This window comes from Gymnodraco acuticeps, unplaced genomic scaffold (assembly GCF_902827175.1).
Source record: "Gymnodraco acuticeps unplaced genomic scaffold, fGymAcu1.1, whole genome shotgun sequence".
NCBI classification, from domain to species: Eukaryota; Metazoa; Chordata; class Actinopteri; order Perciformes; family Bathydraconidae; genus Gymnodraco; species Gymnodraco acuticeps.
In genome coordinates this window covers 9,509,817-9,535,062 of record NW_022992351.1, presented here as the reverse complement: position 1 = coordinate 9,535,062, position 25,246 = coordinate 9,509,817, and the positions used below count along the sequence as shown (strand labels likewise).

The window sequence follows — 25,246 nt, the reverse complement described above, 5'->3', positions numbered from 1 at the left end:
TGTAAACGAGACTTTTAGCACATTGTTATGCTTTTTGAGTATTTTTCAATCAGTTGTACACTTGTAACTATAGTCAATGTGGTGTTGGGCTCTAATAACAGCCAAATCACACAAAGACTGAATGCTAACATGCTCCTCATGCTAGGTTAATATGCTGCGCTAACCATCTTTTGTATACAATGATGCCTCTTTTGTTCATCATTTAATAAAAAACATTTAGTAAAACGTGTATTTCTGTTCAACTTGTTCTACCGGATGCATGCTCACACCAACATTGAATTTATGAGCAAAATCAGTTACTTTGTAGATAAAAAAAACACCTGGCGATCTGCTACGTTTATATCTCTCCTAATTGTGATAATTGGACCTGTTTCTCTTTCAGTTTTGGTGCATAAAAGCATTAAGATTGTAAGGTGTGCAGAAACTAACCCGTCATCAGTTCCCAGTCAAATATCACGGCCTGCAGCAGCAGAATAAAGGTCTAGCTCAACAGCGCATGGCACTGTAAAGAATATCAATATCAGACAGAAGCCTGCAGCCGCCACCAGGACACGATCAATAATTCACAAACCTCCTTTACACCTGTGAATCCCAAAAGGCTTCATTGTGAAGTGTGATTTTTCTCTCTGGCTGCCTTTTTGTACTGGTTGTTTGTCTTTTTTTAACACACGTTTATTTTTCATGTCTTTATCTAATTCCTGTATTTCCAGTTTGTGGGTAGTTTTAAATTCTCCTATTTATATTGTATGATCAAAGATGAGACACAGATGAGTGAGACATTCCTGTGTGGATGAACACACACACACACACACACACACACACACACACACACACACACACACACACACACACACACACACACACACACACACACACACACACACACACACACACACACACACACTTCCCTTTATGGTATCAGCTATGTGAAGAATCCACTTCTCTGAAGGGCCAGCATAACTCAACACAACAGACCCAAACAAAGCTTATGAAACCATCTTAGTCGGAGAGTTAGCAAACAACTAGAGAGCTTCAAGGCTGAGTGATCAGTACAATAGATGAGCAACTGTGTTGTAAACTATCTGGTTCTTTGATTTAAGTCAAAGCAAGCCCTTCCTGTACTTACAAACTCAAGGAGAGGAGTTAACTGTTTGTTAAGGACCATCAAAGCACCTAGCTTAAAATGGTGTCACATCCACTGCTAAAAGCTAGCGCCAGCAACGGTAACATTCAAATCCAAATCGCAATGTGTTTAGAATCCTCTACAATTGTGATGTATGCTTCTTACTGGCTTATTTCCTATTACAGTGGCTGCTGAAGATCATAGTAATATTTAAGGTGTTCCTCCATACCAAACTCTTTATCTCAAAATGATTGAATAAATGCGGAAATAATCAACACTGATTGCCATAACATATTTGTATTGTCATGTTTTCCAGGGGACTTCAGAGTTTCTAAGTAAATAAAAAACATCTTTCAATGCAAACGCAAAACATATCAAATGAACTTTAAAAACTGGGAGAATTTCAATTGAGGTTGATGCATCAGCTATTTAACAGTAATTAAATGAGGATTATTTGCAATGACAATGAGATTTAACTATGAATACAACATCAATGGTGGATGGACGAAGTATCTGCTGGTATATTACTCTTTCTGTGCCTTTGCAAATCTCATGCATACAGGTCATGTTTGGAATGAATATTCAATGGTAAATAAATGATTCACCAAATCTGCCAAATGCTCCATTTGACTATAATCAGTGAACAAGAAAATAACCAGCTACAGTTGCTTAGGCAGACTTTGGGTGCACTCAGTGCCCCTCCCAGACATTTTTCCAGCCATCCATTAACAGCAAACTGTCATTTGTATTGAGTGAACACACACTCTGGCCAAAGAGGAGCAGACAGACCCAGATCTCATGCCAGCAGGTCAGCCATGCGTCCAACTCTGACCCACATCAGGGGCCTGGTCCGGGGCCAAGGCCAGGAGCATCAGCCCATTAGACAGTGAGGAAAATAAACAATGTACGAGAGAGAGAGTGAGGGCTGGAAAGATTGAAAGGAGGGAAACAGTGGAGAGCTCAATCTTGCGTAACTCAACTAGGCTATAGGTCCAAAATCACTTTATTTTTTAAATGTTTTCCTTTCAAAAGGTAGTGCAACTCCAACTCCATTTAGTTTATTTTCACTTCAGCTGGCCCTGACATCAAATCGTGTTTTCTCCTTATATTGCAGTGTTTTAGTGGCTACACTTGGTAAAACAAAGTCCCGTGGCAGCAAAGTGGCAGAAATCACTAGATGAGAGCAGAGACGGGCTCTCCTGAGGCGCACAGTAAACATTGATTTTCTTCAACAAACTAAAAGGCAGGCAGGCTAAATAAGGATCCGCCTGAAACTCAATGTTTAGTCTGAAATGTCCAGGTTGGTTCAAACTCAAATACACCCTTTTGTCTAAACTTGGAACATAGCAATCATCTTCAGCCGGTGTACTAAATAGCAATGCAGTACATTGGATGTCTCTAGCTGCCACACGAAGCAACTAAATGCTGTTTACTGCGAGGAATATCACAGAAAACACCCAGAAATCTTCAAGAAACTGCACCAATCACAAAATAAGTAGCCTTTCAGCTGCAACAATATTTCACATATGTGTAAGCAGTCATGCTAACAAATAGCATTTTTCCCATTTAATGATGCAACCCGCACTGCTTAACACCGAATGGCCACTCCTGGCTGCATATGGCAAAGTTATACGATTTGGTTCCTACCTTCTCAATCTCCTGCTGCAGGACCTGTTTGGCGACCTCCAGGTCCTGCAGGCGGACCCGCAGCTCCTCGTTCTCCTGCTCGTGGCGACTCCTCTTCTTTTCCACGCTGTCCAGCTGCTTGTGTAGACGGATGGACACGTCCTTCGCCACCTGAGAGGGAACGGAAGGAGGGAATTAGTTTGGTTTCATGTATTGACCTACTAACTATCGATAAAAGTGTAGCTACAATATGAAGTCAATACTAATTAGTAGGGATGTAACGATATATCGAATATGGCGGTAAATAGATGTCTCAATGCCGTCGTGAGACTGACAAGATATACCACGATTTAAAAAAAAAAATTTAAATAATTGAAATGTTTTAAACCTTTATTTAACCAGATGGTCCCATTGAGATCATCGATCTCTTTTTCAAGGGAGACCTGTCCAACATGGCAACAAGTAGGTTACAACATGAACATAAAACAACAGATAACACAAAAGGACATCGTATTTACATTTTCCCCTTTATTTTTCAATATCGCGATAAATATCGTACCGTGGACTTTTTATCGCGATATTATCGTACCGTGAGTTTTTGGTATCGTTACATCCCTACTAATTAGACCAGAAAATAAAATATTAGCATCAAATTGTGCAATAACACTAAGAAAGCAATACTAAGAGATACCAAAATGTAAAATCGCAAATATCTAAGCTAAGCTAAACTATAAAATCTATCTCATGTCACTAAATGGAAATCTAAAATCTGATGTCATTTAGGAGATCTTCATTCCTCAGCTGGACATCATGGGATGGTTAGTTAGTTTGACAAGAATTAGCAGCACACCACCAACATTTTACCAGTGCTACTTTTGGTATTTGAAGTGATTTATGGCCTTATAAACATAACATCCTCAAACTCCTGCTACACTTTGCAGACATTTAAAACAATTCTAAGAATTCTAAAATGTTCCCCTCAAACAAATAAAGTACATAAAGTAGAGTTGTGAGATAACTTTAGTAAATGCAATAATCTCTGCCCACGTAAAAGGGAGATTACCTTGGCTCTATTTCATTCTCAAGCGTCACATGAGTTTTTGGATGCTGCCTGTGCAAACAACACCAGTTAAATGCTGGTTGCTTCAGCTGAGTCGACAAAGTGTGCACATTTATCAGCAGGGACTTCTTTATTTTGCTCTAATAATGCCAAGAAGATAATTAACACCACTCGTGCAGAAACTGATCTTCTATACATAATGTGATCTTATGAAAGGCATATTGTTTCCGCCTGGGAGACCTATTCATTAGAAGTTTCTAATGTCAAAGAGTCACACAAAAGACAAAGTCAACTCCCTGCTGTCTGATATTAAAACAACAGGAAACTAAAAGCAACATCATACAATCTGATAACCACATTTAGGTTTAGTAGAGCTCATGGAGTTATAAAGTTATAATATTCAAAACATGAATGACTTTATTATGAGGTGCGTACAACAACATTGTTATCGTTTGCTTTAGTTATCATCGGTTTTGATTTGTAGTCTATTACATGGTATAAAGAAAGGCAAAGCATAAACTAAGAGCCAATATAAAAACACGAGCCTCATTTATTTTCTGTAAATTCTGTTCCTGTTCTGTTATAGCCTTTGGAACATCAGTGGACATTTTGGATGGGCTTTTTGTCTCAAAAACATTGCTGTATTAATTTTAGGGGTCGGTAAAAACGTCATAAAAACATTCCTGACTCATGCTGTAGTATCCTAAATTACGCTAGTATCTAGTATCGACATTTTAGACTGAAATACAAGCGGTATAATGTGTTATGTTTCCATCCAGGTTATTAATGTGCATTACATTTAAAGTAAGGCTAACAGACACACTAAACATTTGAAGTACCGTTAAATATACTGTTAATAGGAACAGTGTCACACAAATGGAGTGAAGCCTGCGAGGCTAGTTCAGGCAGTCATCTCGAGCACTAATGAAAGATATACACGTAAAATTCCTTACCCGCTCATATAACCAACCAAACACTTTCTCCCTAATCTGGAGCTCTATTTAAAATGCAATATTTGCTACAGTGTATATCTCTCTCTGCCTCGCTAACGCTGCTGCTGCCGCCCTGCTTCTGCAAGGTTGCTCTATGATTCCAAATAGAGTGGTGCAGTGCAGTGGTGTCCTAAAACCCGGAAGTAAGCTGCGCATGGGTACCTTCCGGTTCCCTCGGCAAAAAAACAATGCAATTCCTCCATAGGATTTTGGAAAATAGCTCGAAATAAGGTCTGTGGTTGACACACATTTAAGAGACGGATCACGTTTTGTTCAGTCGGATAATCTCCACATGTCTACCCTACTTTTATAATTGTCTAATCATAAATCTAATCGATAGATTTATGATCGATAGATTTAATTGCATTGCTTTTTTGTCGAGGGAACCGGAAGGTACCCATGCGCAGCTTACTTCCGGGTTTTAGGATGCGTCACTGCGCCACTCTATGCCGCACAGACAAAAAAAAACGAAATACATTTCTTGTAAGATGCTTTAGTAAATGTCAATTTAAACTTCAAATTGATTGCTTTGGCTCCATTGGAACAAACTATGAGGGCTTTTAATTTAAAAGGCTGTATTAGATTTGATGAAACTTTAATGATTCCAATTGGGAGCTCAATATCTCATAAATGTACTCAGACCCCATTAACCTAGATTTAATCTAGTGGCAGTAGGTATTTAGTGTTTGATGATTTCATGGTTTTTGTGTTGATAGATATTACTTTTAAGCTAACAATTAGTGAGAGTATTCATTTTATCATCACATCCTTACAATTCAAAAAGAACACCAAGTGGTTATGAAACAGTCATACTTGTATTGTGCAGTACTGCTCACAGACATGGCCTGCCAGCTGCCTTCATTTGATTATATTGAAAAAAGGTGGTAGGTCGCTCAATTCAAAGCGCAGAATAATGTGGTAGTATTAGGGCTGCTTGATTATGGCAAAAATCATAATTTCGATTATTTGGGTCAATAATTGATATCACGATTATTAAAAACGATTATCCATTTACTTTGAAAACATCAATCTATTGGAGAAAAAATGTGAACAGTATGTTTTTAACAGTTGATTACCCTGAACTTTAAGTATAATTCAACTGAAAAACAAAAACAAAAAAAATGTATTTGAAAAATAAATAAAAATAAGTAATAATAATAATTATTTGTTTTATAATAATAATTGTTTTCATAATTGTTGCAAGCCATAATCGTAATTGCGATTAAAATATGATTAATTGAGCAGCCCTAGGTAGTATTATGACTAGGTAACGTCTGTGCCAAGATGACTTCAACTAAGTGGTACCAAAAGGTTATGCAAAATGCCAACTATTGTGATGTTTAAAGAATCTTCTGTTGTTCATGAATGTACTCTGCAGTGATCATATTCATATTTGTATGTACTGCGTCTCCATGCTTTAATGTTCAAAAAGCTCTTTATCTTTCTCATACTGCCTGTGCTGCTGCACCTCTTTTCACCCTCTGTCTGAAACCAGAGCCCAGTCTGCTCTGATTGGTTAGCTGACTGGCTCTGTTATGATTGGTCAACCGCTCAGAGATGCCCCTTAGCCTATCACCAACAATGTGTTGGAGAGCTAGCGAACAGAAGTGTGAGTGTTACATTGTGATGTCACTATGTGGTGGAAGTAAATAAAGGAGTCCAAAGGAGGTGTTTTAGGCAGGGGGGGATTTGAGCCTTTGGAGACCATTTACATGCAAAAAAAAACTATATAACACACAACAGAAAAAAAAAGAAAGAAAAACCAAGCATAACTGTGTCATTCTAATAACGTGTTACCACTATTATATTTTTGTACAGAGTATTATTTTCACCTTTGAGAGATACATCTATAGCTGTTATGTGAGATCTGTATGAGAGCAGATTTACTTAATTCTGAATTCAGCATAGTTTATACTTTACAAATGAGAGTGGCTGTCTGCATGTGTGTCTTGTTCAATATCATGTGTGTGTGTGTGTGTGTGTGTGTGTGTGTGTGTGTGTGTGTGTGTGTGTGTGTGTGTGTGTGTGTGTGTGTGTGTGTGTGTGTGCGTGTGTGTGTGTTATTCACACTTGCAATGCTCATCTGCAAAATCTCTCTGAACACAATTTCTAATTGTGTATATTTAGTGTGAGTCTGTGTGCCAGAGTATGAATGTGTGTTTGTATGACTGTGTGTCAATGTGTGTTGGAACCAGTGCCAGTGTGCAGCTGAGTCCCACAATGCCCCTCTGTACAGCCCACTCTCACTCTACCCAACGGCTCCCTGAGCTCCCCCACACGCCAATTCATGTTTTTTTAATGCGTGTGATTCTCCTGTTTCAATGGTTTCTTAGAGTTCTCCTCTCAGAGTTTCAGTCACAATGGTGAGTCTCATTTCTTTCTGTTATTTCATCTGCTTCACCACTTCCCATCCAATTCTCAATTTGTATTTAACCGTCACACATTGTCTGATAATTGAATACGTGATTACAATCCTCTGACAATAAAAATACATTTGTATCACTCTGTCATTATGGCTCAACCTGAACCCAGTTGATTAAAACGTTACTGTTGCTTGTGAAAACACACATCTTGCGGATGTTATTTGGCAGTTATAAAAAAAAAATGAATATGCTGTACAGGAAGTTATCAAAGATGTACCATTTTTCTTAGGACTTTCCAAGCGGTCACTGGCATAGCCGCGGGAAGTCATTTTACTTACTTACCCAGCATCCCTACTTCCCTCGGCTATGGTCACTGGAGCCTTTGCACCACCATCTACAATATTTCCCTTTTTTGTAGCTGCACAGTAAGCAGCTCATTCTAGTCATATTGTGTGTTGAACTACAGTTTCTATCACATATACACTTATATACAACAAGATGTTTTGTTATTTTTATGAATGAAGGAATCAAGACCATGTAACAACAACAACTTCTATACGTTAATGGAGCTAACGTCACAACAAAATAAGAATAATGCTATTTTCCTGTATTCTTAGCCACTGTGACCCCTATACTGACTGTACAGCCTGGTGCAGTCAGTGTACAGTGTACTTCCTACATCATATAGATTTCATAAAATGTAATTCAAATAGAAGATGTATTCAAACTCCTGCCCTCAATATTTGATTGGCAGGGCTTTGCTGGGCGTGAAATGGAGGAACACTACAGCAGCAATAACTGAGTATGCAGATTATTAATGAACAAACATGGATCTTACGGATCATCACTTTAACCAAACACGAGTTGAATATCAATTTCTCTGTCACTCTCCAGAACATCATAAGTATTACACTCTTAAAGCACATAGAAGTTCCTAATGTTTTTTGCCTGAAAGCCAATAAACCATTAAGTGGATCCAATTGGGCCGAGACGGTGATTGATTAACACTGAATGCATTTTTTTATAGGAACATCTATATTTGAGGAGAAAACTGCTTTAATTAATGGTTTGTTTCATGCGTTTGGGTTTATGGTTCTTTATCAACCCTCCTCTATCTCAATCTCCACCTCCTCTCCTCTTCTTCAAAGCTCCTTTGTTAGCGTTTGACATCTAGTAAATGCTGCATTGTTCTTCTATGTTAAAGGAAAGCGTGTAGGAATTTACCACCATTTAAGCTTTCATTTCTACCCAGCAACAGAGCTATAGGATCTAATTAGGATTCAGTCTGGGTGCTGTGTGTGTGTGTGTGTGTGTGTGTGTGTGTGTGTGTGTGTGTGTGTGTGTGTGTGTGTGTGTGTGTGTGTGTGTGTGTGTGTGTGTGTGTGTGTGTGTGTGTATGTGTGTGTGTGTGTGTGTGTGTGTGTGTGTACTACCAAGCCCTGTATATGACATCTAGCTTAGCTCAACCTCTGCAAGGGAGGTTAGGTTTGGTTTATTTGTTGTTTAATTTGAATTCCTTAAGGTATTTATATCAGTGAAGTATATTAATATCAATAAAAAAACACAAGATGCTCTGTAGCAGATTAACTAGCTATTTTCAGTTTGTATTCCAGGTGGAAGTAAACAATAAAACACAAGAGCTAAACCTCATCCCCACCCCAAATGGAATAACATGTATAAACCATCACCGTCTGTTTGCAAGAGGGATTACAGAAAAATGACTGGCCCTATTTTTATGAAACCCTGTAAAAGGGTGTAGAATGGGCCAAGGAAGGACATAAGAAGAAACAACACAAAGTCAATGTGGAGATCTTGTAAAGTCTATTTTTCTTCTTTAACAGAGGCTTGCAGTCTCTCCCTTCTTCCTGTTTGTGCTATGCTATGCCAAACACAACCCATCTCTCTTTGAACGTACAGAGGTGAACACTAACCCTGTATGAAAAGAAACAAAAATGGAAGACAACTCCTTTTGGGTTTTTGTGCATGTCGGCAAAGGTTTAGCTCTCAAAGTCAGAGTTTCTGTCCCACACCCCCACCCTGCCTGAAACGTGTCTTTTGGACTCCTTTGTTTACTGCTGTAACATAATGACATCACTATGCAACGCTCACGCTTCTATTGGATAGCAACAAAATGCATGTAATAGGCTAAGGCGCGGGACATCTCTAAGTGGTTGACCAATCACAACAGAGCCAGCCAGCTAACCAATCAGAGCAGACTGCGATCTGGTTTCAGACAGAGGGTGAAAAGAGGTGCTGCAGCATGAGATAAATAAAGCACTTTGTGTACATTAAAGAATGTCAACATGTCACAGTAAAGGCACCAAATGCAAATATGCAAAATTAGCATAATAGGGCCCCTTTAATTACAGTTTGTCCTTTTCCAACAGCTAACGAGCTAACATTTGAAGGTATTCCTTTAAATAACACAACATTAAAAAGTTATCCTGTAGATTTAAAATGTCCTGTTTAGGGGCAGTGGGTAGCAACTGTACAGCACCTGGGGACAGTCCTGCTGCCCCAGAGCACTGACAGAGGAACGGCTAAAACCTACTGAAACATTCATGTGTTTGGTGTGGGAGGAATCATTTAAACCCGAGAAAGTCTGCAGTCAGCTCTGAGGCGACAGTAAGAAACACAGAGCTTCAAATTAATTTATCACACCACTCAGCTCATAAAAACAACCTCAGCAGCTAAAAGCCCTTTGTTGCTGGAAAATGTAATTTGTGGCTCAAAGTGTTTAGCTGACTTCGTCATGGTATTGTTTTCCAAATAACCAAGAACATTACATTTTTTATTGTTGAATGCATGTTGGATTTTATTTATGGGTGTTTTTTATACTTTTTGTCTATCTCAGAATATTTTAGCTTGCTGACATTTGCTTGTCAAGAACAATAAAACATATCCATTTATACTGATGCTAAATCCGACAGAAACACTCATTCAATCTGTAGTTTTATTTACCTCAGCACTCTTTTGAGTCGGTCCTGTCTGTTGTTGATAAAATCACAGGCTGTGGCGGCATGGTGGGGAACGATGACTCCAGTGAAAGTGGAGAGCATGCGAGGTCTTACAGTCAACCTTGGAGGTGACTTTATTGTTTTTTTTAATGAGCTATGAAATGTGCTTACAAGGAGCGCCTCCCTGAAGAATTATCGACTTCCCGCTGTTTAGCTGAACCCCTCAGTTTATCACAGAAGAAAGTACTGCACCATCCGCTATTAGATAAGCAGATACATAAGAAGGGTTTTTGGAATATTTCATAATAGCGTCAATGGTTCTTAAATGGCTGACAGACTCAAATAAACTGCTAGTGAGTCCAGTCTCATTACAGATCATCAGAAATGTTACATTGCACTTTCTATGCAACATCATTAGGGAATTTACAAACTCTTATTTTGTAAGCAGTTTAAAAATACTTCTAGAACATTTATCATTTCAGTCGCACTTTCAATGTCTATATTGCATCATTAACATACTTATTATTCTTGGTTATCTGCTTTTGGCACAATAGAATAATAGTTACAGTTGTGAACCCTTTGGATTCTCCACACATAGCGTTGTGTGTTCCTTCCAAACAACTCAACTTTGGTTTCATCTGTCCACAGAATATTTTGCCAGTAGTGCCGTGGAACATCCAGGTGCTCTTTTGCAAACTTCAAACGTGCAACAATGTTTTTTCTGGACAGCAGTGGCTTCCTCCGTGGTGTCCTCCCATGAACTCCATTCTTGTTCAGTGTTTTACGTATCGTAGATTCGTCACCAGAGATGTTAGCTTGTGCCAGAGATTTCTCTAAGTCTCTAGCTGACACTCTAGGATTCGTCTTCACCTCATTGAGCAATCTGCGCTGTGCTCTTGCAGTCATATTTACAGGACGGCCACTCCTAGGGAGAGTAGCAACAGTGCTGAACTTTCTCCATTTATAGACAACTTGTCTTACTGACTGATGAACATCAAGGCTTTTAGAGATACTTTTCTAACCCTTTCCAGCTTTATGCAAGTCACCAATTCTTAATCGTAGGTCTTCTGAGAGCTCTTTTGTGCGAGGCATGGTTCACATCTGGCAATGCTTCTTAAGAATAGCAAATTCAAAACTGGTGTGTATTTTTTATAGGGCAGGGCAGCTTTAACCAACACCTCCTATCTCTTCTCATTGATTGGACTCCAGGTTGGCTGACTCCTGACTCCAATTAGCTCTTGAAGAAGTCTTTAGCCTAGGGGTTCACATACTTGTTCCACCCTGCACTGTGAATGTTTACATGGTGTGTTCAATAAAAACATGACAACATATAATTGTTTGTGTGGTATTAGTTTAAGCAGACTGTGTTTGTCTATTGTTGTGACTTAGATGAAGATCAGAACACATTTTATGACCAACTTATGCAGAAATCCAGGTAATTCCAAAGGGTTCACATACTTTTTCTTGCAACTGTATGAGCACTGGTGAATAATTAAGATGATTTATAACAATAATAGTAAATCATGTTGATCAAGTTATACTCCATATTTGTTTTTTGTTGTTGAAAGGATCATGGGGTATTATAATTCCTGTAGTTATAACACAATATAATCTTGTTATATGGCATTACACTAATATGATTATAAGTTATTCTAAGTGGTCATCAGGTGCTTAAAGTGAAACAAAACATCATTAAATCCAAAATATTAGTGAGTGACCAGCCATAATGAAGTATTATAATACTTTACCTATACCATATCATATTTTCTTGATTTGTTTGCATATCTTTATCTGCAAAGTATCAAATATAAAGCCAAATGATAAATGCAATAGCTGATAAAGTGTGAGATGTCCTTTTAAAGTAGTACCATGGAAGCATAAAGCTGCATGCACAGAGTTGAAGTAGTAGTGCATTTTTGTTTCTCTAATGTCATCATTTCATAACTCAATAGCTTAACAGCCCTGAAGCCCATCCACTATAACTCATCACAGTGTGTCAAACACCAACTATATTTCCATATCCCTAATGTAGCTGCTCTCTTGCTACCAATGAGTTTACATTTATTTCAGCAAGTCTTCTCGAAAGAACTACAGTGTTTAGTGAAAACCCAGAGCTAGTGTTGATGCCATTGACCTTTTTGACACTGGCCTTTTGACGCCCATTTAGAGGATGTTACATCACAAGTAATCTGCTTCGTGTCTATATATAAAACCATTATGTGTGAAAGAGAGAGTGAGGCAGTGGCCTGACAGCTGTTCCAGTACAGGCTGTGATCCATCTATCTTTGGATAAAGAGAGAAAGAGAGGGTGGGGGAATGTGATAAATTCCCACAATCTTTGCCATGTTTGGCAGTTGAAAAGTGTGATGTCACCTCGAACATCAAAAACTGCCATTCTGTCCTCCCATCCATTCAAGCATACATCCAGACACGCATACATATACTGTAGGACTATGCCTTAGAATATTTGCTGTTGTGTTAGGGCTGGTTGTATTTGCAGGATTTCTTGATAGGACTAGTGATTGTTTACATTATCAATTTATCGCCATATTATTTTTTCAATGAAATGCTCAGTCGATATAATGTCAGAAATAGTGATAAATGGCTCCCAAACTTCAGTTTGCTTGATTTGTTGACCAGCAGTGAAAATCCAAAATGAATTAAATATTTACGATATAAAACATGAAACAAGAAGCACAGTTTCAAAGTTTTAGAGGTTCAAACCGCTGTATGTTTTGCATTTTTCCTTGATAAAGACTTTGAGTTTGTCCAACTTGTCAAATTTTCTCTAGATTGAATTGAAGATTCAATCTAGAGAAAATTTGACAAGTTGGACAAACTCATCATTTGAGCGAAACTGAACAGCAATAGTCCAATCACAGTGTAGCAAACATAACTATGTGCGGCAGGTCTGTCATCTTTGGATTTCTTTCCCGTTCCGAAACAATGTGCAAGATGCTCTAATGAGGGAGTCAATCACTAGTCGAACCAAATCATCCTTCACTTTCTAACACTCTCCTTTTCACATGCAGTGAAATGCATCAACACCAGCAGACTGTAGTGGGAAAAGCTGAATAAAGTAGGAGAAGATTGGATCTATATTTAACTTTCCGCTGTTTAAATATGTCTTGAATAGCCACAATACCAACACTTAGGAGTGTAAGTAATGTTTAGTTCTGTTGAATAACCAACTTAGCATAATTTCCCAAAACAAGATGATACAATAACAGAGTTTACAGTACAGCAACAATAGTGACTCTGCTATGCTCTTGATTTAGTTTGGGGAAGATTATGCCATGCCATCGGGAGCAACTTGGGGTTAAGTATTTTGACCAAGGATACATCGACATGTTGACTGCAAGGGCTCGGATCGAACCCACAACCTTCGGATTGAAAGTTGCCCCTGGGCTTCTTCATGGTGTTTTGCTTGGGAAAGTAAAGCATACTGTCTTTGAGTGACAATTAAGGCATGCATCTAAACACTTCTTCCTCCAAGTAAGCTTTAAAACTGTCCAAGAGTTATATTAGCACAACAGTATGTTAATTACATTTTCTATTTGAAATACTGTTGCTAGGACTTGGCTAGCGAGAAGTAATTTGCAATTTCTAAAGTGCTGTCAAAACTACAAAAGTAGAAATAATCAGTGGAAAAGTGTTAAAACCACTTTGTCCAATGTTGACACACACACACACACACACACACACACACACACACACACACACACACACACACACACACACACACACACACACACACACACACACACACACACACACACACACACACAAGCGGAAACCACAGTTCCTGGTGGGAACAGGGATGTTATGACTGATACTGGCATGGAAACTATACTTCATCCAGTGTGTGCATGACACATGTTGCAAGAGTGGGGGTTAGGATGTGTGCATGTGTGTGTTGGTGTGGGTGTAAAAGATGCAAGAGGAACACTTCACTGGAGCTCATACAGAGAAGAATTAACCAAATCTAGTTTTAGCACTCTATCTCTCTCGGCCGGACACACACATAAGTACACACACGCACACACACACACACACACACACACACACACACACACACACACACACACACACACACACACACACACACACACACACACACACACACACACACACACACACACACACATCGTAACATATGGAGATGAGGCTGAGAGCTGGCCCTGTTCAGATAAATGTACCAGACACTGCTGCTTCCAGGCTCTAATCTAATGGCTGCGTGTGTGTCAGCTCCTCTGCTTCTTTATTTGTGAGGACCAGTTTTAGTGTAGGTCAGATCTTCCATTCTTCAAAATGCCTTTGTGAAAATGTAGACTGTTGGTGATGCTGTAGTGGATTTTAGGGTGAGAAGCTAGTTAAAGTATCATCTCAATAAGGGTCTTCACAACTATGCGTCTGTGAGGGAGTAAGAGGTCCAGCAGGATTACTCTTATAATCTGCAGGAAGGACACACACCACCTACCGCTTTACTATAGATACACCATCTGTTGCTACTGCAAAATTCAAGTGTGTACAACATTAAGTTCAGATACATTTAAACTGCTTATTTCATTGTTTTTTTGTTGTTGATGGAATTGTGTTTTCTCCCAGATTAAACTCACAATTTTAAAGGTGATGTTAACTTTGTAAATTGCAACAACAACAAAAGACGCAACAGAACACTGACCATTTGGTTATGTTTTGGCAACAAAATACTTGGCTCAATTTTAAACAAGATCAAGGTTTGGATTAAAATGAAGAAGTTATAAGTAATTGAATTATAGAAGTTCATTTTCAAAAGTCTGTGTTACATAAAGAGCGTTCTCCTTGGTAGAAGTCCTGTATTTGACTTTGATCAAAAAACGCGTTGTGATACGGCCCAATATAACTGACAATGCAGTTTAGTTTAAAGGGAATTTAATTTTCAGGGGACGAGGATGCAAAATTACTACTGTCAAAATTATTCAAGTGAGATATATAAATTAGTGTAGGTGGAAAAAAACTGAGAAGAGCTCCAGAGCAAACCTCGAATGACAACATAAAGAGAAATGCTTGAGCTTGCTCTTAAAAACAATGGACTGCGTCAAACAAATACATTCACTGTATATGTAACGTTAACTTTACAATTAGGACAGAATATACACTGGTGGCACGCCTGGCAAAAATATTAAACAAAGCATCACAAAGCTGTCCTGGTTTAAAATCACGGCTGTAGTGGTGTGAGGTAGGGCTGCTCGATTATGGCAAAAATCATAATCTCGATTATTTGGGTCAATAATTGTAATTGCGATTATTAAATGCGATTATTCATTGACTTTGAAAACATCCATTTAGTGGAGAATTTTTTTTTTTAACAGTATGTTTTTAACAGTTGATTACCCTGAACTTTAAGTATAATTCAACTGAAAAACCAAAAAAAAAAAAAAGTTATTTAAAAATAAATAAATAATAATAATAAAAAAATAATCGTTTTATTTCGATTACGTTGTTTTCGTAATCGTTGCAAACCATAATCGTAATCGCGATTAAAATACGATTAATTGAGCAGCCCTAGTGTGAGGTCTCTCCTTATTTGGGCAACAAGCCGCTAGCTAAGCTAAACATATCCAACCAGATAGTCAAGGCAGAAAGATGAAACTGTCTAACACCTGGTGAGGCAAACATATATTGTATAATTTCCAAAATGTTGTATGTTGCTTTCAAAGGATCTGTTCACTCAACATATTTTCTTACCTAAGAGACCGGGTAGAGATCATCAGTGTTAGATATCTATTATGTTCAGGCCTTCAAGGCAAATTCACAAATGACTGTCTCTGGGGATCAAGTACAACTGGTGTGTTGACATCATGAGAATCCTAACAACTATTTCCTGTGTGTGAGTGTCCAGATGTCTGTGGCCTGTGGGAATGAGAGAAGTGTGCGAGACGGACAGGAAATGATGTCAGACATTCTCATGCAGACTCTGACAGGCGTAACACACACTCACAATGCATGCCGAAAAGCACAAGATTACTCAAACAGCATAAATAAGCGCATGTGACTTGTGTTATTATAAGATCTTTTTCTCAGTTAATATTCTTGTTGTGATTCTCTTTCTATCTTTTCTCCATCTTTTCCCCAACATTTAAGCCCCCATATTCTCCCTCGAGGAGCATTAAATGTCAAGTGAGTGGGAAAAAGAAAGACGGTAGAGGGTTATGAGTGTCTTTCAGTGCGTCAGTTTAAGTCTGTGTGTGCTTTAGCCAATTTGTGTGCATTTGCATGTGAGTGAGTCATCACATCAGGGCCTTAACGCATCAACAGCAGTTAAGCCCATTTATTTTGTAAAGCAGCTCAGCAAGTCAAGGTCAAATCAGACGGTAAACACTCATTGCCTTTCCATCACTCAGAGGGACACTGTAATCACCAGAAATAGCAATCTCTTGCTATTTTATGAAGCATTTCTTGATTTGTACTCATTCCAAGAGGGGCTCATTTATTGTAAGGCAATGAGAGTTTAATTATAAAATGATTTTAAAAGAACTCTTGGGTATTTAGGAACATCTAATTCAAGTAACCTTTTTAAAGAATCATGTTTTTTTTCAGTCAATAAACAACAAATAAAGGGAAACGTAAAAAAACACTGCTACCTTTACACTGCTACCTTTACCATCGTAGGGAAGACCATCCATGCTAAATTGCATTCATTTTTTAATCTGTACAGCTGAATAAAGCAGCAGCAGTTAGCTTACATAATGTATGCTTTGTTACTTGCTAATGTGAGGTACCTGATGATATCTATGATTATGTTGTAAGCTAGTTGTTGTCAGCTAGCATGCTGTTAGCTGAAGATGCTAGTTGGTGATGATGCAGACAAAAGTAAATATTAGGCTCCTGTGTTAAGTGAGTGTGTGGGTGCAGGTAAAGTGTTCTCTTTGTCGTGAGTCCAACTCATTTACCTGAATTAGCATTTAGCATCAGAACATGTTGAAGACAGATGGAGCATTTGATGTCCACAGATTTAACAGCTGTTACTTTTGGTATTCAAACCTTTTTTGATGTGAGATTATTTAGATGGCTCAACTGTTTAAAGTCTACTTTTTTAATGCTGGTTAAGTTATTTTCTATTAGAGCTCAATCAGTATTGAGTCATGGGGTAAGGAGATGAGTGTCTGTTTGTATAGAGCTAATGATAAAGCCACTAGAATAAACACAGAAGTGACTGTGAGAGGTGGGCAAAAGAGAAGCTTACCATGGGATTAATGCACACACACACACGCACACACACAACATGTTGTAACTTGAACTGCTGTCTGAGTCTCAGGCGGCAAGACGACATAATCAGCCATGTGTTGTGAGAGAGGTCGGGTTTGTTTCCCTGCTGTGTATCTTTTTCCATATCCTGTGTTTATGACCCCTCTTTGCCAATGCAGCCAACAGATGTAGACTTAACTCATTTTATTCCCCAAGCTTTGACTTTTTCATTTTTTCTCAATAATTTCTGACCTCACCCAAACTAAACATTTAAATTCAAGTAAGACCTTTATTCAAATCTATTTGAATGTCTTTCTTTCTCTTTTTTTTCCTTCATGTTTTGCTCCGGCCTCGTCTTCCGCCTCTGATTGGCTGATTTGAATTTTCAAAAAGTGACCAATCCCCCTTCTTTCATCCTCAGAGACACAGGATGTAAACTCATCCCTCCCTCCTTCCTTCCCCTCTTTTCTTCATTCCTTATCCCAAAAACAACCAGATGGTGAGACAGCAGTGGAGAGACAGACAGCAACAGCCGGCGGAAAGCCCTTCGGAGAGTGACATCACAGTCTCACTCTGAAACTCTCTCTTAAAGGGTATAAAGGCCTCATTGTATCCTCCATCACATGGAAAAATGTTGGCGGAACGTTGTGAATTTGACAGAGTGCATCCATGGTCCAGGGTCAGTGTGACAAAACACTCACACAGAAGCTTTAGTGTGTTCGTGCATAACGGACCTTTTCCTGGGTTCCTGATTGGTATGACTGGTGTTTACAGTATGTGCACTGTGAAGGACGCTAGTAAAAGAGAGCGTTATCTAAAAGTACAATTGTGTGTAGTTAGTCTTTAACACGTGTTTCTTTAGTGACAGAATGATGGATCTGTGTATGTTAACATGTGTGAGGTCAATTGAAAGGCATAATGCAGTGCTCAGTGTTTCTCAGACAGTGGGACTAGCACATATATACATTTGAAACAGGGAAATTCCTTATGCAAATTAGAGGAAGCCTGGCTTGACCACAGTCTTGTGACTTTGACAGTGTGATGAAAAGGATCATAAGAACTGTCTCACAAAATATAAACAACACCAGAAACAAAACCGCATGTTGTGGCAACATTCAGACATAATTAAAGTCCTTATTTTGAGATATAGTGATCAAGGCTTTTTCTCTGCTATTTTTAACTTAAGTCTGGTCAGAGCCCGAAAATACATTAGATGTTCCTAACAAGATAATTTCTGCTAGTTTAATGTAAAAGTTGTTATAATATAATTTACTAAATGCAAAAAAAATGTTTTTACACAAGCAAATCTTAACAGTGAACTAAACTGAAGAATAACAATGTCTAGTTGAGATTTAGGATTAAGGGAACATATCCTTATTTTAACATTTCCACACAAACCGAATTTTCGTCTTTTTCTAAGACATTTAGAAGAAGTGGAAATACCATTCTCATTTTTTTTTAAATTGTAGTTAACTAAGAACTCAGAGCTTTTTGACAGAAGACTTTGCACTTTAAATTAAATAATTAAGCTTCACTAGACATCTTTTTCCAGATTTCTCATTTCCCAATCATGCTAATACTGTACCTAACATTTCAGAACCTCACGGACACTTACTTTGACGTCCTGCTCCAGTGTTCGTATCAGTTCTCCGTCCACCTGCCCTGTTTGGGCCACGCGCAGAGAGCGTCGCTCTGCTTTCCTCAGCCGGTACTGCAGGATGCGGCAGGTCTTGTTAGCCTGAGAAACAGCAGCAGTGTGAGTGGATGAAGCTGTTTCATATTAATTATGTAGCTTCAAGGGAAATTCAACAGGCAGCAGTCATTAAAATACAAAAGAAGAAATACAGACATCCATAATGCACCAGGACTTGTGTAGCACCTTTGTCTCAAAGATGACTGAAAGATTCAGATGATTGATTGTCCATCATTTTACTTCCCTGCTTCCAAAAATGTGTAGCATCCATCTATTTTATACATGTAAAGTGAGGCACTGCAAGTATATGGGAAAGTATTTTTGACTTAATTAAGTTCCTCAGTTGGTAACATTAGGACAAACGGTTTTTGAAATGCATTAAAAATATGAAAATAAGGCAGTGTCTTATTAAACACATTTCCAGAACAAAAGTAAGAGCATTGGATAAAGCAACATTTCAATTCTCTATATCTCTTTGTATCGCTCTTATCAATCAAGAACTACTGTCAGCCATTAAAAAGCAAACTGAAAGATTTGGGGTATGTAAGTGCAGCTAGAAGTTTGAGAAGTAACTCATTTTGAGAACATTTAAAAAATATTAACTAAAAGATATCAACACAAAACTTCTCCAGTTGTAACAAAGCCAATATTTCAGCATTTTTCTAAAATGTCCTATTTGAATATAAGTTGAGGCATTATCTAATGCTAACTTTTGGTGGAATTAGTATAAATCTAAAAAGTATATAAACAACGTTTTTAAACACCTATTTATTTTTATTTTAGTCTGAAAGAAGACATGTTAAAGAAGCAAAAATGCCCAAATCAACCGGTGTATGAACAAAATGCTTTTGCCTCAACGACTCGGCATAACATTTCATAACAGGATATAACAAAAAATGAGGTCACAGATTAATTGAGAGAGCTTTCATTTATCCGGCTAGTCCTGCACAGTCTTACCTGCTCCATCTGTTGCCGTAGGTCCTGCAGCTGGTAGACGTCGTCCTCCATGTACATGTCCCTCATCTCCAGCATCTCAGACCTCAACTCCTCCATCTCATCCTGCTCACAGACAAGCAGAGAGTGTATAAGTGCATTTGTCATTTTAACACTACTCCTGCAAAATCAACCTGCTGTCTGGTGTTGTAGAGACTCTTAATTGTAACTCGAAGTGCATTATGCATTATGTGGGCCATAAAGGGAATGCTTTAATGTTTAATAGGAACCATTAGCATCTTTGTGCTAAATGCAAGACAACCATCATCATCATCAAAACATTGTCATCCATTAACCTTGTTCATAATGCATCCCATAAATCACTGATGTTGTCATTAGCCACCACATTTTCATCTTCATCATCATCCTCATTATCAGCCTTTACAACAATGAGTGTCTTCTTAAAATAAACTGCCATGTAATATTCTCCCAAGTCAGATAAAAGGGGTCATCAGAAGCAGAGATCGAGACGGTGTAAGTGGCAGAATGATGCACTAAGTAATATAATATGATACTGTATTGATTTTCTTCTCTGGCTCGGGCACAGGAGGTCAAAGGTCAGGGTCAGGTTATCAGATTGCCTGAAGAGACTCTTACCCTGCTGGGAAACTGGAGAAAAGGAAATTCCTACACTATGAAAATTGTGAGGTAAAAATATCTAAACAAAAGGCTTTCAAAAATATAGTATGGAATACAGATCTCTTGTGTCTTTTAAATATAAACGTTAGCCTAGCTTTTCTAACACAACTGATTTGGCAGAAACTACTTTCTGCCAAATCTACTACTTTTTGGGTAAATGGTGGGCCATTTTTACAGAAAAGCCTATCTGGCATGCTGGTTGGCATGAAGGATGCAGGCAATCAGAATTATTTGCGTCCAACCCAGCAGGTTAGCGAGTACAAGGGTAAACAGTGGATACGCTCCATGCAGCCAGGGCCGCCTTAATGCACGGGCTGACCTGGGCTGAAGCCCAGGGGCCTACGGAGATCGGGGGCCTATCATGAGCCAATAAAAAAAAATTAAAATTAAAAAAAAAAAAAATTTTCGTATGTTTTTTAAAAATTTTAAATAAACAAAGTCTTGGCTTTCAGAATATGCAACTTTTATTTCCAAAATCACACGATAAATACATTTTTGAAGCTTGTAAAGGGAAGAAGACAGCTCTCCCTCGCCACTCTGCTGTTCCACTCCCTCCGCTGAAATTATGAATAAGGCGTATAGTAATCATAGATAACACGGCAGGGTCCGTTACAGTTTGTTTTTATCTGATTTCAAATAAACAAAGTCTTGGCTTTCAGAATACTAAACTTGTTTCGGCAAATTCAGATGATAAATACAGCTTTGAAGCTTGTAACGGCATAATTACAAGCGGAGAACGGAGTAACTTGCCGTCACAGCAGGCATAACAACAGCCGGTGTTTCTCGTGAGTGTTTTCCCCGGGAAACAAACACAACACACACAAACGCAAAAATACACAAACACACACACATATATATATACACACACACACACACACTCGCTTCCCCCAGACCAGTAATCCAAACGAAAATATCTTCCCTCCGTAGTATTTTGATCATTTGCTCCGCTAATCAATCAGATCGATGGATTCCAGAGATTTTTCTCAAAAATGATGACTCCGAAACAGTCAGTGGGCGCCACTTAACAGCCAATCAGAATGAGAATATGTTTCACATGTGACGTATTTAAATTGCGAGTGATTGAGTGACAGATGAAGGCTGTTTAGGAGAAAATGTCGGAGAAGAAAAAGTTTGAGAGTGGCGCTCGGAAAAGGAAATTGTTGAGGGAAAAGGAGTTTCGAGACAAGCAGCTATTACAAAAAATGCCGAAGCTTACAGGTTATTTTAAACCTGTAGGATGAGGAGGAAGGACAGATGAGTTCTGTACCAAGCGGCAGCGGTGCCGGCCGCGGGGCCTCGGAGCCAAGTAGGCCGTCTGGTTCTGATAGCGATGGAGTAGCGGGAGAGGAAAAACAGACAGGAGGGACATTATCTGTTGGAGGAGATGGAGAGGACGATGAGGACTTGCTACGTGGAGGGGAGCCAACGGCAACCGGACAAATACATGAGGGAGGCCCGATACGTCACTCACCTGGAGGAGAGGACCAGGCGCGCGTAGAGCAGAGTGGAGAAGTGCGATCACAGAGCATGCCGAGGAAATTACTTTGATTTGTTGTTTAAATAGGGGGCCTACAAAACCTATCAGCCCCAGGGCCTGATGGCAGGTTAAGGCGGGCTTGCATGCAGCCCACCACCTTCATCAGGTTCCTGTCAGTCAACATGTTAAACCTTTGTTCCAACATGTCAATAGATGCATGCAAGAAACCAGGTCCATAGTAGGGCTGAACAATTAATCGTCGAAATCGCGATTTTAAATGATGCAATTATCAAATCGCAAAGCCTGCGATTTTGTTGTTGTTGTTCTTCTTGTGTGTCAGTCATCCACACCAATCAGAAGTACTGTGCTCCACATTTCCATGCTTTGGGAAAAAAAATCTAATTGCGATTTTTCTGACCAATATTGCGATTGCGATTCGATTTGCGATATTTGTTTTTAAGCGACCCAACGGAAGTTTATTGTAAAATGCGGCCATATCTCCGGCTAGGAAGGTCGCATCAACATGCTCCCGTCTCTAGCACCCCCGCAGCCCGAGCTACGTTTGAAAGAACTAAACTTACATGAAACTTCCGTTGGGTTGCTTTAAAGTCAAGCTTCAGTTTAAGATTCACCCTGTAATAGATGTAAAACATGTGATGGAGCATTACTAACCTGACTCAGATGGTTTGTTTCACCAAACCATCTAGGAGAGCTCCATTGGAAGCCATTTGGAAAGGGCAGGCACTTTCAAAAATACTTTGCAGGTGATTGGATCAATCTGTCTATCACCTTCTATCATGGGCCACTTCTGATTGGTTAACAATGGCTGGTACATGTGGAGCACAGCACTTCTGATTGGTGTGGATGACTGACACACAAGAAGAAAAAAAAAGAAAAGAAAAACAAATTGTTAAAAAAAAAACAGGCTTTGCGATTTGTTAATCGCATAATTTCAAATCGCGATTTAAAGTCGATTAATCGTTCAGCCCTACTGTAGTGTTTTTTTCAACACTTTTCTAGATATTCTACAGATAAATCATTGATTTCAGCCCGACAGCATACATTGCATCATTCCTTTGATTCATATTCAAGGTGCAGCCCTTGTTTTAGCATGTCAGTGTACTGATATGAACCACACCCCACCAAAAAAAGTATTGCGCATTATGGGAAAGCATGTGTAGGTGTTATGCAACTGTGATAGTGTACTGCAAAACACTGTATGTGATGAGTAACTAATATAGGTAAAAGGGGTACAAGCGAATATAATAGTAAGTAGTAGTAGTAGTAGTAGTAGTAGTAGTAGTAGTAGTAGTAGTGCTGTCAAAATACTCTACAGTGAAGAATGTGGGTCAACCTCTGCAAAGCTCTGACTGTAGCAATAAGGAACTCTGGGGATGTGCGTGTGTTTATGTGTGGATAAAACAGCTAGAGAGTACGTGTGAGTCGGCTCTGCTGCTACTACAGTATAAACTATTTGTGTGAGTAGGATTCGTAAGCATGTTAATAATTAAGGTTACGTTTGTGGATTAGCATGCAGCAAAGGGAGTGCTTCTCTGAGTTTGTGTGTGTGGGTGTGTGTGCAAAATCTTGTGAAAGATATTTGTTGATGGAGCTAAAATGGACTGCAGCAAGGAGCAATGTGCAGGACTGACCACTTCATATCTGCAATACAGAGGAGAGAGGGGGCGGAGAAGAAAGTAAAGAAGGAAAGGTGATATAAAAGGAAAGGAAAGAAAAAATGGGGAAAGTAAAAAGAGAGAAAGAAATGTCAAGGAAAAGAAAGATCAAAATAGATCAGAGAGGTAGGGAAGGAAGGAAATGACAATAAAGGAAAGGAAATGGGAGGATAGGAGAGGAACAGCAGGAGGAGAATGAAAGAAAGAAAGAAAGAATATGACATGAAAGGTATTTCAAGAAATGAAAAATGAGAATACAGAAAAAAAAACTGAGATGCGAAAAACAGAGCGTGAAAGAAATGCAGACGAGAAGGGAGATAAAACACGACAGCAGAGAGCGAGAAAGTGAGGACACGGAACGAGGGAATCACAAGTTAATGTGGCGAGAGACTGCGAGAGAGAGAGGTGGTCCACTGACCTGCTTTACGCAGCTAACTGAAGGAGAACAGGGAAGATGGTGTGTGTCATGTGAATAAGAAACCAGTCAGGAGATTGAATCCCAATCAGATGAGAGCGAGCCAGGCAGGTCAATGTCAGAAATCCGAGCTCCAGCACATCTGCTGTGAAAACCGTTTGTCTAACTGACGAAAGGGAAAATATGTTTGTGTTTTGTTACCTTGACAAAGAAACATAGCTGTTTCCCTCTGTTTCCAGTATTTGGACTAAGCTAAGCTAACCGGCTGCAGGCTGTAGCTTAATATTTAGGGTTTGGCTTGGTTTGTTTTGACCATGCAGTGACACTGAAAGCACTAAATAAAGTTGCTAGGATTCAGTGATTAGTTCACAATTATTATATTGATAATGTTGATAATCAATTAATTTGTGATTTTTAAAGAAAAAAAAGTTAAGATGATCTGATTCAAGCGTCATCATTGTGAATATGTTCTTGTTTCTTCACTACAGTAAACTGAATGTATTTAGTTTTAGATGTCATTTTGGGCTTTGGAAAACACTGGTCATCCTTTTTCACTATTTTCTTATTGATCAAACAACTTAAATAATCAACATTAATATAATCGTTAGCTGCAGTGCTACTACTTAAGAAAGCATGACACAAGATACATAAAAGCATCCATCATGTGTAGGGTTGGGAACCGGTTCCGGTTCGGAACCAGTTCCAACATTTCGATTCCAACGGCATCATTTATACCTCATTCACACCAATGCAACTCCGGTTCAAGCTCCGTGCTAGAGCTTTTCAGGTTCAGAACCAGTTCTTCGGTTTAGCTCTGGCTCTTTTCACACCGCCCAGAGTCCGACTGGTAATGCGTCGTTGCGTCATCGTTTGCGTCATGACGTAACCGTTTGCGTGCCTACTTCATAAAGCCAAACCGCGCGGATCAAATCAGTTACATTCATTTCTTGTGGCTCTATCTGCAGCTTTTCCGGAGTCATTTCTGTGGTTTAGTTATATTCT

General features: G+C 38.9%; 1 protein-coding gene across 2 annotated transcripts in view; it reads right to left on the bottom strand.

Moving 5' to 3' along the window:
• soga1 (suppressor of glucose, autophagy associated 1) overlaps positions 1–25,246 on the bottom strand; it is a 123,048-nt gene that overhangs the window by 83,787 nt on the left and 14,015 nt on the right. For both annotated transcript variants that reach the window (XM_034209001.1, XM_034209002.1), the window contains exons 2-4: positions 20,002–20,103; positions 18,967–19,089; positions 2,771–2,920 (exon numbers count right to left, since the gene is read on the bottom strand). In XM_034209001.1, the coding sequence (XP_034064892.1) occupies positions 2,771–2,920; positions 18,967–19,089; positions 20,002–20,103 (375 nt within the window). The remainder of the gene's footprint in view (positions 1–2,770; positions 2,921–18,966; positions 19,090–20,001; positions 20,104–25,246) is intronic.